Source organism: Corella eumyota, chromosome 3, assembly GCF_963082875.1.
Source record: "Corella eumyota chromosome 3, kaCorEumy4.1, whole genome shotgun sequence".
Taxonomy (NCBI): domain Eukaryota; kingdom Metazoa; phylum Chordata; class Ascidiacea; order Phlebobranchia; family Corellidae; genus Corella; species Corella eumyota.
Window position 1 is genome coordinate 16,515,346 of NC_137492.1, and position 15,512 is coordinate 16,530,857.

Below are 15,512 nucleotides of genomic sequence, written 5' to 3' on the forward strand. Positions count from 1 at the left end.
GTCGACTCTGTTCTATTTCATAATAACAATTCCATCTAGTTTTGTTTGCGAAAATTCGCCCTTTTTTTCAATAATATAATCTATTATTTTTTATCCAGAGTATCTTGTTTCAGTTTTAAAACATAGACAGTTTGGCCTGCCTCTCGCACTGTTTTTTGCGTAGTAAAACGGCTCCACACATACCAATTACAAATATTTTGACTTGGCATTTTAGTGTGACATTTGGCTTTTCCCAATTCCCGACCATCGCAATACCTGCTATACGGGTCGTTGTTTATGTAACATTTCCATGCGAGGCAGAACCATGGACCAAGCTGGCTAATCGTGCATGGCCCTAGCATGATCGGGCTTGCTCATCGTCGGCCGAGTTATATTTTTTTGACTGGGTATTGTTTTAAAATTGTGTTTCTAACGTTGAATTTATTTTTTACGGTTTTAATTAAAAAAAAAGTATACGTAAACTTCTGAAGGCTATTTCTGTCTGGGCGCAACAGCTGTTTTAAAGAAAGCGTCAAAATAAGAAACTATCCCGATGGGTTATTTAAGCCAAACACGGTTGCTGTTATTATTTGTAGGATTTTAAATTCGTATAGTGGAAGCGAGTTACTTAAAGAATTATCGACAGAAATTTTGCAAAAAGACTATATTCTTGAGTTCTTATCTGGATAAAGGTAAAACTGTCTAGAAAACACGATTTAGTTGGTTTCGTTTTTTTTAAGTAAAAACAATTTAACAAAGCTTTGTTATATAAGGTAAACAGGGACAAGGACATAAAATTCATTTTAACTCTTTTTTAAAAACTTTATACAACATCGAAGGTCATAAAACCCAAGTTACCAAATTCCTTAACACCAATAAACCAGGTGAAGCGAACTTTCTGCGTGTTTTGGCGCAAACTCTCCCCACATTCTATTCGGGTAATCGATTAAGTTAATGTGTTTGATAATACTTTAAAGGGAAACTGGAATATTAATTCGTCTTTGAAACTAAACAACCGAAAGCAGCTGAAAATGAGCTGGATTGAGCAATAAAGTTGAAAGGGAAAAATAACGGATATATTAGCAAAACCAGACCCATAAGAGCCACCAGCACCTATTCGGAAAATGAACATATATCGGAAATCAACTAGAGGCAATGCAGAAGGCAATAAGTGAACTATTCAATGTATTTGTACAGCGCATGCTAATTAAGTAGTAAAATCAGATTAAAGAAGTAATAGGAAACGCCAATAAAGGTCAAAACAATTAGGGTTTAAATCGTAACGTACAACAACTGGAAAACATTCAGTAGTCAATTTAGGGAGACAAAATTCGACTACCACCAACAACACCTTTAAAATTGCCAATATTAGTTTAACATCAACGCAACAAATTGCTGCAAATAATAGCGATATTATTCTTACAAAAATTGATCTAATGTATATTATCAGTAATTTGAAAAATAATTTTTAATTGTTTATCAAATTTAAATGGTATTTTATTATTAAAAATCAAACTTTTTTAAATCATTTAAAATTTGGTCTAATCGATATGTCATACCAGTAAGAAAAAAAATGTGTTAAAATTTAAACTTTTTTTTATAATAAATAAAATTCCAAATTGCTTATTAAAATTTATAGATTAATATAATAAAACATTAAAATTTATTTTGTTGTTAAATTACAATAAAACAAATAATTAAACGAACCCCTTTATTTAGGGTAATAATTTAAAACTTAATTTTCAATTTATCTAATATTCTCAGTTAATTATTGTTTATGCATATCATTATTTATCTATAAAGATTTATTTAAAAATTGATCAAATTATTTTATACCATATTTTGTATATCAAACAAATCCAACTAAGTTTGTTGTTTAAATTTATTTAAACACTATAAAGTACATTTTTGGTTGAAAACATGAACTCATTACATTTTTATAAAACGCTTTATTTCATTGCTGTTTAAAAAACATAAGAACCTAAGTTGGTTAAAATTAAATATATATAAAGTCAGAAAAGGCACATAATAATTCTTTGAAATTTCCTAATTTTAAACAAGTCTACAGAAAAGTTTATGTTGCATTAACCCAACCCTGTATGTAGTCTATATGAAAAAGGATTAAAACTGTGATTGACATTTTACAGTACAAATTTTGTTGCCAACAAAAAAAAAATCTTTTAAAGGTTATTTCTAATTTAAGACTTTGGTATTAACTTTACGTACTACCTAAACTAATAAAAAAACTTTAAAAGGCAATAAAACCACCACCCATGATTAATTAACTATAAATAACAATCGCACACATCAAATTAAAATAAAACCTAAATGGCACTCAATATGCACAAGACACAAAACATTAATCTAAAATATTTTATCACTTAAAACTTATGAAGATTGAACCAATCCATTCTGTAAAGCATCACAAGTCTTTTTAGCATCTCCAAGCAACATGGAAGTGTTTGATTTGTAAAAAACTGGGTTATCGACAGCTGCATAACCAACCCCAAGAGAGCGTTTCATCACAACAACCTTTAAAAATAAATAAGATTTGATCAAAACTACAAAACATTCTTTAATAAATAATTGCAAATATCTTTTATAATCACTTAAAGATTAGTTGGAAAATTATTTTATAATCTATGTTACACAAAAGTAAATAACATTTAAAAGAATTTTAAAAGAAACATTTAAAAGAAAAAAAAAAAAATAAAAAAAAAAATAAATAAAAAATAAAAAAATAAATAAAGAAAAAAAAGAAAAAAATAAAACATTTAAAAGAAAATATGCATGTACATTAAAATTACACAAAAAAACAAGATAAAAAAAACACAAAAAAGTACTTACTTGTTTTGATTTCCATACTTCAAGCACCGGCATGCCAGCAATAATTGAGTTGGGATCTTCCTGAGCGGCTGAGTTAACTGTATCATTGGCTCCAACTACAAGCACCAAGTCAGTTTCTACAGAACAAAAAATCAAATGAAATACCCTTTCATTGCAAACATATTGGTTTGTAAGAATTTAGTTATAACAAATAATGAACACTGTATTTATGGTAACTAATTCAACAATTTTGCATAAGTTTTGCTGTAATTTATGACAAAAATAGTCATCTACATTATATTTATAAGTTATGTTTATATGTCAAAATTAGTTTACATAAAAAATTCAGGCTTCCAAAGATTAATTTTCAAGTATCACTTATTTATATACAACAAAATGTACAAAGATAGTTAAAAAAAAACTAAATGATTGCATAATTTAAAAATAAAATTATAATCAAAAGTATCTTCTAATTTAACAAAAAGAAAAAAGGGGTAGTTAATTGAATATTTAAACCTGGAAAATCCTCATTAATCTCGTCCATTTCCAAAACTACATCATAAGGAACTCCAGCTTCAGCCAACAACACATTTAATTGACCAGGCATTCTACCTGCTACAGGATGAATACCAAATCTGTTTATAAAAAAAACGAATAAAGTTACGTTCAGGTTAAAACTATAAAAATAATTTATAAAAAAATTAAAAATCGTTTTAGGTTTTACAATAATCAAATCTCTAACAGTGATTTGATTTTAGCTAAACTAAATATTAAGTACAGTTTTTAAAAAGGTAATAGCAGTTCAATTTATGATTAAATCAGTAGTAGGCCTATACACTATAAGTAGGCCTATACACTATAATTCTTACCTAACATTTTTCCCAGCTTCTGTTAGTTTGTTAACCATGTCTGCAATAGGGTATTGTGCTTTTGCAACACATAGACCGTAACCTATTTTTTAAAAAATTTTATATTTTTAACTATATGTACGACTTAAAACTTAAACTTAAGTACAACTTAAAATCTATGAACTTTTACTAATGGTTTTTAAATATAAAAATAAATGTATTTAAAAATATATATATATTCTTGTGACATGAACAAAAAATTGTGCAGCGTGATGTAGTGGTAAGAACACTTGCTACACCACACATGAGGTCGTGGGTTAAATCCCCACTGCTCTCATGCTGTCCTTTGAGTAAGGAGCTATAAATGGTATGAACTCCTGCTGAGCCAGCAATTAATCAGCAGTATAATTTTCGGGCAATTATAAACTATATAATAACCCAAACTGCCACAGGCAACTCGAGACTGGGTCGGAGTAATTGATGCTACTATATGTTTAAGTCGCGCATTCGACTTTCATCGAGGATAAAGATATATATAAAAAAAAAAACTTACTACTATTTATTATAAATTTTTTTTACCTGGAACAATAATAATGTTTTGAGCTTCTCGTATCATTTCTACAGTATCATCAACATTCACCTCAGTGTGAGTTCCAGTTATTTCCATTGGTTTTCCACCACCTGTGGAACTTGTCCCAAACCCACCCAAAATTACATTCATCAACGAACGATTCATTGCCTTTAAGGTAAATTTTTTTTGTTCAATTTTGCTTTAATTTTAGTCAAAAATATCATTCTGCCATGATAAAGATATTTTAAAAAACATTTTATTTTCTATATTATAACTTATTATAAATTTAAAAATGTTTACAAATTGAAAAAAAAATTTTTAAATTTAAAATTCAAATTTTAACTTAAAAAAATATATAATTCTAACCTTACACATTAATTAATAAAACCTAATTTTAGTTACTAAAACTTTAAAGTGTCATACTTAAATTTCACAAATAAACATACCACACACATAATGTACGACAGAATAGCACCAGAAGACCCTATAAGGGCTCCAACAATGGTTAACAAATTGTTGTTAAGTAAGAACCCCTCCGCACATAAAGCCCAGCCAGAATAACTGTTAAGAACTGTGATCACCACTGGCATGTCAGCTCCTCCTATGGCTGCCGTTAATGTAAAACCCTGCATAAAATATTTAATTCAATGTTGATTTAAGCAAAAATGCAACCCTAATGCATAATATATAATAATTAAATGTACGAACATGAATATTTTTTTTTTTGTAATAATTTTGTTTAAGTAATGTACAATTTCATTACTTTAAATAAACATTATATTAAAAAAAATAAAAAATAGTTTGAAATCGTTTAATTCTATTTATAAATACACATAAATTATATGTATATTAAATAAATAATAAATTTAAATACAATTAACAAGTTTTGAAAAAAAAATATCGCACTTTAATTTTTAATAAAAAAACAAGAGTTTAGGTATGATTACCAAACAAAAATTAACTTTTAAACACATTTTTCCTTCACCAATAATTTTAACTTTTACGCAGACTGCTAGCAAGATGGTATTTGACAGTTACCAGATGTTAGTGAATAACTAAATCTTAATAAATGTGTTAGGTTAAACCCACACTAGTTGATGGTTTTATCAACTTAAAAAAATACATTAAACTCTGAACCTTTGGAAAAATAATGCCTACAACATAATTCAAATTCAAAATATTTGGGGTGGCCTTATAACAAAATTTTGTCTTGCAGGACAGAATATTTTTTCAGAGGACAATACATTTTTTTCAGAGGACAGGACATTTTTTTCCAGAAAACAGGACAATTTTTTTCAGAAAACAAGACAATTTTTTTCAGAAGACAGGACAATTTTTTTCAGAAAACAGGACAATTTTTTTCAGAAGACAGGACAATTTTTTCAGAGGACAGGACATTTTTTTCAGAGGACAGGACGTTTTTTTCAGAGGACAGGACATTTTTTTCAGAGGACAGGACATTTTTTTTCGGAAAACAGGACAATTTTTTTCAGAAGACAGGACAATTTTTTTCAGAAAACAGGACAATTTTTTTCAGAAGACAGGACAATTTTTTTCAGAGAACAGGACAATTTTTTCAGAGGACAGGACTATTTTTTCAAGAGCCAAGACAATTTTTTTCAGAAGATGAGACAATTTTTTGTCAAAGGACAGGACATTTGTGTCCTGTGAAAAAAAATGTCCTGTCCTCCAAAAAAAATGTCATGTCCTCCAAAAAAAATTGTCCTGTCCTTTGAAAAAAAATGTCCTGTCCTTCAATTATTTGGGTTTTGGCAAGAGAACAAATATAAGTTAGCTGTCATGTTGAAATATTTACTTAAACAGAACAAAAGTTTTGTACAAAAAAATTTTAAATCATAACAGTAATAATATTGATGTTACCAATATGTTTTAAAATCTTTGATTTTGACCATCATTAAATAAAAATGTTTATTATAGTGACTTAAATGATTTAACTATTAAAAGTATTTCTTTACAAAATATAATCTATCAAATATTACAGGTGCCATACCATGATAGTTGAAAGGGAGGCGGTTGTAGCTAGACAGGTAAGTCCAGTTGCATATGAAGCATCCATCATATAAGGTACCATTGGTAGAAAACTGCCAGCCATTAAACCAACATTAATGGCATGTCGACTAGGTAACATCAGCGGGGCAGAGTTTAACAAACCTTTGTAATGAAATTTTATAAAAAATAATGAAAAAATGAATATAGACTGTTGCTAAAAATAAGGAAGATAAACTTATTTGATATTTAAAATTCCTTAAATTTTACTTTGAAAGCTTAAAATTCCACTTTTGGCAATTAATAAAAATTTTTTTTTTTAAATAATTTAAAAAAAAAGGTATTGAAATATTTTATATATAATTACAATAATCTAACCTTTAAATAATTATGCTTTTTGCTGTTAATATACTGAATAAAATTTTACCTTGAAGCTTGCCATAAGCAACAAGTGAACCAGTAAAAGTCACTCCTCCGATATAAGTGCCCAAATACGCAACAAATTTGATCATGTTCCCCATTTCGTTTTCAGCTAAGTGAGGGTGTTCGATCATAAATTCAGCTACACATGTCATCATAGCAGCCAAGCCAACCAAACTGTGAAAAGCAGCCACTAGTTGGGGTAGAGAAGTGATTTCTATGGTACGAGCAATGCCAATTCCTAAACAAAACATAGGTAGTACAATTTTCTTTTAAAATAGCAATTAAAACAAAATTTTGTAATATTAGAAAATCTAGTACAATTAATTTAATTTACATCTATGCAAGCAACAAACTTTGCAAATAGGCACACTGAAAATTATAAGATAAAAACACAATTAAATTGTTTTAATGTGATCTAAATTTATTGACTAAAACTACAGTTTTAATTAACTAAAAAATACAGCTATAAATACAAAACATAATATACGTAAGTTAATAATGTCAAGATTTAGTAGACGCAATGTAACAAAAGGACTAAAGCTAGTGACAACTGTTATCAAATTGACATGCAATCTTAGTAAGGAAAAAAGCGAGCAATTATGACGTCCCCAATAAAGAGGCAATACACACAACTATAAATGATTACCTAAACCTAAAGCTAATAAACAGCTTTAACAAAACAAAAGCAAACAACTGTATTTTATAAAATGAATTTTATTTCATTTTTTATAACACAGAATATAAAAATGTTTAAAATTAAAAACATTTTTTACTGTTAGGAACTCAGAATTTAAAATTTGACATCCCTCTTAAAATTTTATATTTTTAGTTTGACACGGCCTATTTTATCATAAAAGTTAAAACAATTAAAACCTTATAAAATGACATTAAAACCGCAAAACTCCAAAAATAAAACCTCATGTCTTTAGTTATGGGTTTATATTAAAAATAAAACAATATACATTTTCATGTTGTCAAGTTGTGGTGAAAAAAAACCCACAAAATGCAAAAAATGTGCAAAAAATCCAAAAGTTTAGTAAATTTTCTATAAATTTAAAAAAGCTGATCGAATAACACAAATAAAATTTAATAAAACTATATTAAAACTTACCTACGCCACCACCAAGAGCCATAGCAGACACCATTTGAGTTAGAAGTTCAGCTGACGGGTTAATCGCGCCTAGAGTGGCTGCAATACCGCCTGAAACTCCAATAATTCCAAGTGCATTACCTGTACGTGCTGTAGATTGTTTCGATAAACCTCCTAATGCACCAACACAACATAAACCAGAAGCAAAATACATCATCTGTTTTTTTTTAAATAATAGGTCAGATATTGAATAGAAATAAACTTTAGTTTTGGTTTAACTCCTACTTATTTCAATTTATGTCTACATTTTTTTTGTGTATATTTTAATCCTCGATGTGGGAAAGTCGAATGCGTGACTTAAACATAGAATAACATCAGTTACTCCGACCCAGTCTCGAGTTGCTTTTAGCAGTTTGGGATATTATATGGATTATAATTGTTCGATAATTATGCTGCTGATTAAGTGCTGGGTCAGCAGGAGTTCATACCGTTTATAGCGACTACTCAAGGGTGCTACAGCATGAGATCAGTGGGGATTAAACCCACGACCTCATGTGTGGTGTAGCAAGAGTTCTTACCACTACACCACGCTGACGGTGCTTTCCCTACATACATTCCCTATCGCCAATTGAGTTAGTTTTTTCATTATACTTGGCATTTAATCTTTGCAATAAACCTAAATAAGAATCAATAATTTCCTAATTGGGATTTAACATTTATAAAGACATAATAGGTATTATTCCAAATGCCTTTTAACCAACCAGTTACATTGTATTACCTGGTGGAGGCTAGTAGCTCCATTCATTGATCCAAAATAATATGCACCCAAGTATGCAGCAGCTGGTATTGCATACAAGTAGTTGTGCTCTGCTGGGTCTGTGGGTCTCTTAAACATGTCTAACATTCGTTGGGTGACAAGGAATCCTCCCATAATGTTAATGGACGAGATAAAAGTGGAAGCCGCCGCTAAACCCTAAAAAAAAGAGAAAAAGTGATATAGTTTTTAATAAAATTTAAGAGTATAGAAAAAAACAAGACACCCACCTGGGGTATAGTTGTGGGTAATATTTCACCCCCCATTAGGCACAAACCTCCAGCTGCCGTTAACCCTGAGATAGCATTGGTAACTGACATTAAGGGTGAATGTAGAGCTGGGGCAACACCCCAAACTGTGTGGTACCCAACAATTATGCTTATTCCACATGTGGTAATCATTTGGGTTACCCCGGGGGTGGGAGAAAGCATTCCAGTGCCTACTAATCCACCAAGAGCTGTAAAAAAATATTAACATTTAAAAAAAATACAATTATATAACAAACATTGTCAAGAAGTCAAATTTAAAATTTTCTGAAAATGCAAAAAAACATGGAGTACAAAAAATGAAACTTTTGAAAATATGGGGTAACTAAACACCACACATTGGGTCATGAGTTCAATCCCCACTGACCTTATGCTGTAGCGCTCTTGAGTAAGGCGCTATAAATGGTACGAACTCCTGTTGAGCCAGCACTTAATCAGCAGCATAATTATCGAGCAATTATAATCTATAATATCCCAAACTGCCACAGGCAACTCGAGACTGGGTCAGAGTAACTGATGTTACTCTATGTTTAAGTTGCGCATTCGACTTTCCCACATCGAGGATAAAGATATATACAAAAATATATATATATATATATAAAAATAAAAAAATTTGTTAATTACTAGCATCAATAAATAATTTTATTAAAAAAAAGAAAATTACCAGTAGTTGTAAGGGCAACCTCCTTCAATTTAGTTGACAAGGGACTCTCTTTTTCCTCAGCAACTGTAGTTGCAACAGGTTTTTGGGGTGCGGGTTGCGGGATATTTTGGGGGGCTGGGGCAGGGTATACTAAATTCCCTTCATGTACAACGCATGATCCCCTAACCTGAATAAGATTATTAGAATTTTAGAAAATTAAAAATTATATTTTTAAATCAATGACTTAAAATTATTATAACATGATTTATTATTAATATTGGAGAAAATACTTCTTTTTTTATTTTCCTTGTCTTATCATATAAAATCGATAATAAATTTAAAATTAGAATTGTTTTTTAAATTAATATATTTGTTTTGGTAATAAAATTATGTATTGATGGCATGCAAAAGTTATTTAAAAAATTATTGTTACGAAGTTTTTTTAAATAAAAAAATTGTGTTAATTTTTATGAAGGTTTGGTTATATACGATAAAAACAATTTATTCAAAACAAAGAATAGAAATTCGATATAACTCTTTTTCTACTTCGTCAGCAAATACTCCAGTTACAATTGTGTTTTTTAGAATAGTACAACGAATATAACAATAAAGTTGGGTAGATTGGTTTGTACATTGGATTTTGTTTTTATTTAAAAAAAGGTCATTAATTTAAACATTGTCTGTCACAAAATGTAACAGTCTTTTATTCCATTTAAAATTAAAATATTATCACTTATAAGTTTTTATAATATATACAAACATAATATGTTTGTTTTATTACATATTTAACTAAAATAGAACTTGAACCTCTCACCTAATTTAAAGTAAAAATAAAAAATCGCAAAATATTTAGCTTCACAAAAAACTTTACCCATGAAAAAACAAAATTGAAATAAAAACTTCACTTACCACATGGTCAATATTTCCGTAAACAAAATCATCTTTAAATTCAAAATCGAACACTTCTTTGTCGGGACTTATGGCTTTAATAAGTTTCACCATGTTGTTGGAGAATAAACTGGAAGATTGGGCAGGTAGTCGACTTGGAATATCTGTGTACCCGATTATAGTAACACCCTTAAAAAAAATCATACATTATTAGGTTAGATAAAGAGTCAAATAAAAATACAAATCCTGGATTTTTTACAAACCTTATGTTTATAGAGCTCTCCAGGTCTTGTAACTTCACAATTTCCACCAGTTTCAGCAGCCAGATCTACAATAACTGAGCCTTCTTTCATAGATTCAACCATTTCTTTAGTTATTAGGCGAGGTGCTGGTTTGCCTTTTAAACAAAAAGTTATATAGTAAAAAGAGTAGTAACATACTTAAGTTTTAGGCGCAATCTAAGCGACCTCCTTCAGTTCTGAACTGGTTATAAGTTACATTTATTCCATTATCATGTGACTGATGTGATATAATATAATTTTTACAAAATTGATTTAAAAAATGTAACAAATAAAGCTTAAACAGCCATAAAAGTTAACTTGTTGGGCTAGATAGTGTACTTCTGTTGTGATGTACTTTACACAAAAATGCAAAGAACAAATTAGTAATTTTGTAAAATCAGCTTTTAGTATGGAAAAATTGTTAATAGTATAAGATTTTTGAAGCAGGAGGTAATGATAAAGATAATTTTTTTGATATGTTAAGTTTTTATAACAAATTAAACTTTTTACAAAGAATTTTTTACAAACTGTTTACAAATGCGAACTTTTAAAAAGTAACAAAACATTTTTATTTATTAATTCTTATACTCTGTAAATGATAAAAGCCCATTTAAAATTGATGACATTTTCAAAATTTAACTTTTAGGATTTAAAGTTAATTAATTTATGAAAAAAATTTACATCCCACTATAATTTCATTAATAAAAATTTCTACATTATGTATGCAACTTTAAAAAAATTGTTAATGCATTTGAACCTACCTGGAATTAGTGCAGTTGTAATAATAATATCAACATCTTTAGCTTGTTTGGCAAACAGCTCCATCTCAGCTTTGATAAATTCCGGAGACATTTCTTTTGCATAACCACCACCCCCTTCCCCAGACTCTTCTATATCAACCTAATAAAAATAATTCTAAATTTGCATTACATTACCTCTTTTTAAAACTTATTCTAAACAGTTTATTGAAGTGAATATTGAATAAAAAAAAAAACTATTTTTACCTAAAACAAAGAAAAAATTGTAACATTAAATTTATATCATAAAGCAATAATTATAAATCGAAACCAACGATCACAAACCCGTAATGGTTCGGCTCCGAGAGATTTAAATTGTTCAAGAGCAGCTTCCCTTGTATCAAAACCTCGAACAATTGCTCCCATTGCTTTTCCAGTTCCTGCTGATGCAAGACCTGCCACCCCACCTCCTATTACTAAAATCTGAAATGATTCTTCATTACAAAAATATTATTTTTGGCAATCTTTTTACAAAAGAAAAAATTGTTATCTTATGTATAACCAGCAGCGTGGTGTAGTGGTAAGAACACTTGCTACACCACACATAAGGTCGTTGGTTCAATTCCCACTGCTCTCATGCTGTAGTGCCCTTAAGTAAGGCACTATTAACGGTTTAAACTCCTGCTGAGCCAGCACTTAATCAGCACCTTATTTATCGAGCAACTATAATCTATATAATATCCCAAACTGCCACAGGCAACTCGAGACCGGGTCGAAGTAACCGATGTTACTCTATGTTTAAGTCGCGCATTCGACTTTCCCACATCACGGATAAAGATATATAAAAAAAAAACTAATTAAGTGTTAAACAAAATTTGTTTCTAAAAAACTTTTAAAAAGTATTGGAAAATATTACAATATATCAGTAATATGATTAACAGGAGGATGTTGATCCAAATACCAAGTGTAATAAAATACCTTAGCTGGTGGTACTTTCCCAGCAGCAGTAATTTGACCAGTGAAAAACCTGCCAAAATTGTTTGCAGCCAATATCACTGCTTTGTAACCAGATATATTTGACATCGAGCTTAAGACATCAAAAGCCTAACAAATAACACAAAACTTTTAAGAAACACGGTACTAAAATTAAAAGGTATTTAAAACAAAAGAAGCAGAGCGCGCTAATAATTTTTTAAACACTGCAATGCTTTCAACATTTGACTGACGCATTTCAAAAAAAAATTATTAAAACTTACCTGTGCAATGGTGACTCTCGGCACTTGGTCCATTGCAAAAACCGTTAATTGTTTTTTAGCAAGTTCGGTTAACAAATCACTATTTTGAGCTGGGTGTATGTTACTGAATAGTGTAGAGTTTGGTTTCATTAAATCAATTTCCTTTAATATTGGCGCTCTAACCTGTTAAAAATTGCTCATTAGTTGTGTTAATTGTTTAAAAATTTCAAAAAAAGTAAGCAAATGTTGTAGTTGGCATTAAGCAATAATATTTGTAAAAATAATGTTACGTTTTTAATATGTAAAAGCACATTATTATAAACCCACAACCTTACAACATTTTTTTCAACTCTAAAGCAGATAAATAGTTTTTTTTTTACTTTTAAAACAATGTCAGAAGCCAGTGCTGTTGTTTTGTCAGTAATTGAGGCCCCCATATCTGAATACATAGTGTCTGAAAACTCAGCAGAACTACCAGCTCCCCCTTCTATATTAACATTGTACCCAATCTTGTTTAAAAGCTGAACACCGGTTGGGGATAGAGCTACTCGTCGTTCATTATTAAAGACCTCCTTAGGTACACCAACAGTTATGTCAGTATATTTGTTTCCTAAAAAATTTGCCTTATATTATATTTTATAAAATTCTACCTTACTATAATGCCCAAATTAGTTTGTTTGTTATTTTGTTAAAGTTAATTATGGTTACTTATTATTATTATTTTTTTTTGTATATATTTTTATCCTTGATGTTGGAAGGTCGAATGCGCAACCGAAACATTGAGTAACATCAGTTACTCCGACCCAGTCTCGAGTTGCCTGTGGCAGTTTGAGATATTATAAATAAATAATAACTGCCCGGTAATTATGCTGCTAATTAAGTGCTGGCTCAGCAGGAGTTTATACTCTTTATAGCGCCTTACTCAAAGGCACTACAGCATGAGAGTAGTGGGGATTGAACCCATGACCTCATGGTGGTAAAGCAAGTGCTCTTACCGCTTCAACGCGCTGTCGGTAAATTAAATTAAAAATCAACTAAACACAAAATACCATAAACAATTTTAAAGAAGGTTGAAATCAATGTTATGTTACCTTTTTGAAACAAATGACTTGATGCACTAAAATTTCTGCCCCATGTTGTTTGTAGTGCCTGGTACCGTTGAAAAGAGTTTGCTGAAACCCTCCCTTTTAAACTGGGTAATAATCTGTGTACAGTGGACATAGTCAATACAGTACTAATTGGATTATTTACCTAAATTTAATAAAATAAACATTGAAAAAAAGAGAATTTGTCAAATATCGGCATGCAAGCTAAACAGTCTGGGACTCTAGACAATCCTGACAGTCAGACAAAAAATATTGTTAAACTGGCATAATATTTAACTGTTCATTAGCTACTTTTTCTGCACTTTTTTTTCTGCACTATTCTGCACTATCTGTCATTTTGGAAAACGACCAAGAAATTAGAAAGCACGAACAGACGAAGGTGACCTCAGTCCCGAAAAACATTTGGCTTCTAAAAGGTTTGCAAAAGTCGCTAAACCACGTTCTTTTTTCTTCTCTCCCTTCTACAAGAATTGAAACATTACTAAACTACGTATACGCCGGCATATTAAATGGTTGAATGATTTTTTCCAGTGGTTTTGCTTTAGTATCGGTTGACTTGCTTAAAAGAAGGCGTGTAAAAAGAAGGCGTGTGCTAAATAATTATTTAACTAAACGGAGTTAAACATTTATTTTTAGATTTAAAAAAAGCACTACGTTCATTTTGGCCACCAACAAAAGTCTTGTTCGATATGTTGTTATAGTTAAAAATATAATGTATAATGAATTTTCTTTGAAGGAATGGTAATTAACCGGCAGCGTGGAGTAGTGGTAAGAACACTTGCTACACCACACATGAGGTCGTGGGTGCAATCCCCACTGCTTTCATGCTGTAGCACCCTTTAGTAAGGCGCTATAAAGGCTATGAACTCCTGCTGAGCCAGCACTTAATCAGCAGCAAAATTATCGGGCAATTACATTCTATAATATCTCAAACTGCCACAGGCAACTCAATACTGGAGTGGGGTAAAAGTTGTTACTCTATGTTTAGATCGCGCAATCGACTTTCCCACATCGGGGATAAAGATATACATAAAAAAATTAATGACAGAACGGAAAATAAAGATTTGAAAAATAACCAAAAGAAAAAGGAAAAATTGGGAAATAATAAAACCGAAAAATGAAACTACGGAAAATAAAAGAACGCTAATGAAAGGAAAACAAAAATGGAAGAAAAAATCTTTGAAATCTTAAAAAAATAAAACGCAAAAATCGCGTTAACGCCATTTTAAAGACTTTAAGACATTCATCTTTACCCCCACTTCTACATTTTTAACTACATTATGACATTAACAGTTTTTCCGAGGTCTTTAATCCTTTGAAAAATACAAATCTAAAAAAATAAGTTTTTTTTTTTTTTTTTTTTTTTATATATCTTTATCCTCGATGTGGGAAAGTCGAATGCGCGACTTAAACATAGGGTAACATCAGTTACTTCGACCCAGTCTCGAGTTGCCTGTGGCAGTTTGGGATATTATAGAGATTATAATTGCCCGATATTTATACTGCTGATCAAGTGCTGGCTCAGCAGGAGTTCACACCGTTTATAGCGCCTTACTCAAGGTCGCTACAGCATGAGAACAGTGGGGATTGAACCCACGACCTCATGTGTGGTGTAGCAAGTGTTCTTACCACTACACCACGCTGCCAGTTATAAGCAATGCAAGACAAAAGTAAAAGAATTGGTAAATTGTCCCAAGGTTTTGATGCAAAATGTCCAATAAGTACTTTTTTAAAAAATTTTTAGACATTCGCATGTTTTGTTTTGTATATATCTTTATCCTCGATGTGGGAAAGTCGA

At 30.3% G+C, this 15,512-nt stretch overlaps 1 protein-coding gene across 1 annotated transcript; it reads right to left on the minus strand.

Moving 5' to 3' along the window:
• Positions 1-1,859: 1,859 nt before the first annotated feature.
• On the minus strand, positions 1,860-13,854 carry LOC145746194 (NAD(P) transhydrogenase, mitochondrial-like). Its single transcript, XM_082564407.1, has 20 exons — positions 13,700-13,854; positions 12,989-13,218; positions 12,630-12,791; positions 12,352-12,477; positions 11,719-11,856; positions 11,398-11,536; positions 10,619-10,752; positions 10,377-10,544; positions 9,489-9,654; positions 8,789-9,015; positions 8,523-8,717; positions 7,766-7,961; positions 6,659-6,892; positions 6,236-6,396; positions 4,671-4,850; positions 4,233-4,392; positions 3,675-3,756; positions 3,322-3,440; positions 2,827-2,942; positions 1,860-2,511 (listed from the first exon to the last, which is right to left on the minus strand). Exons 1-20 carry the CDS (start codon positions 13,827-13,829, stop codon positions 2,368-2,370), a joined length of 3,207 nt encoding a protein of 1,068 aa, XP_082420533.1. The 5' UTR covers positions 13,830-13,854; the 3' UTR covers positions 1,860-2,367.
• Positions 13,855-15,512: the final 1,658 nt, after the last annotated feature.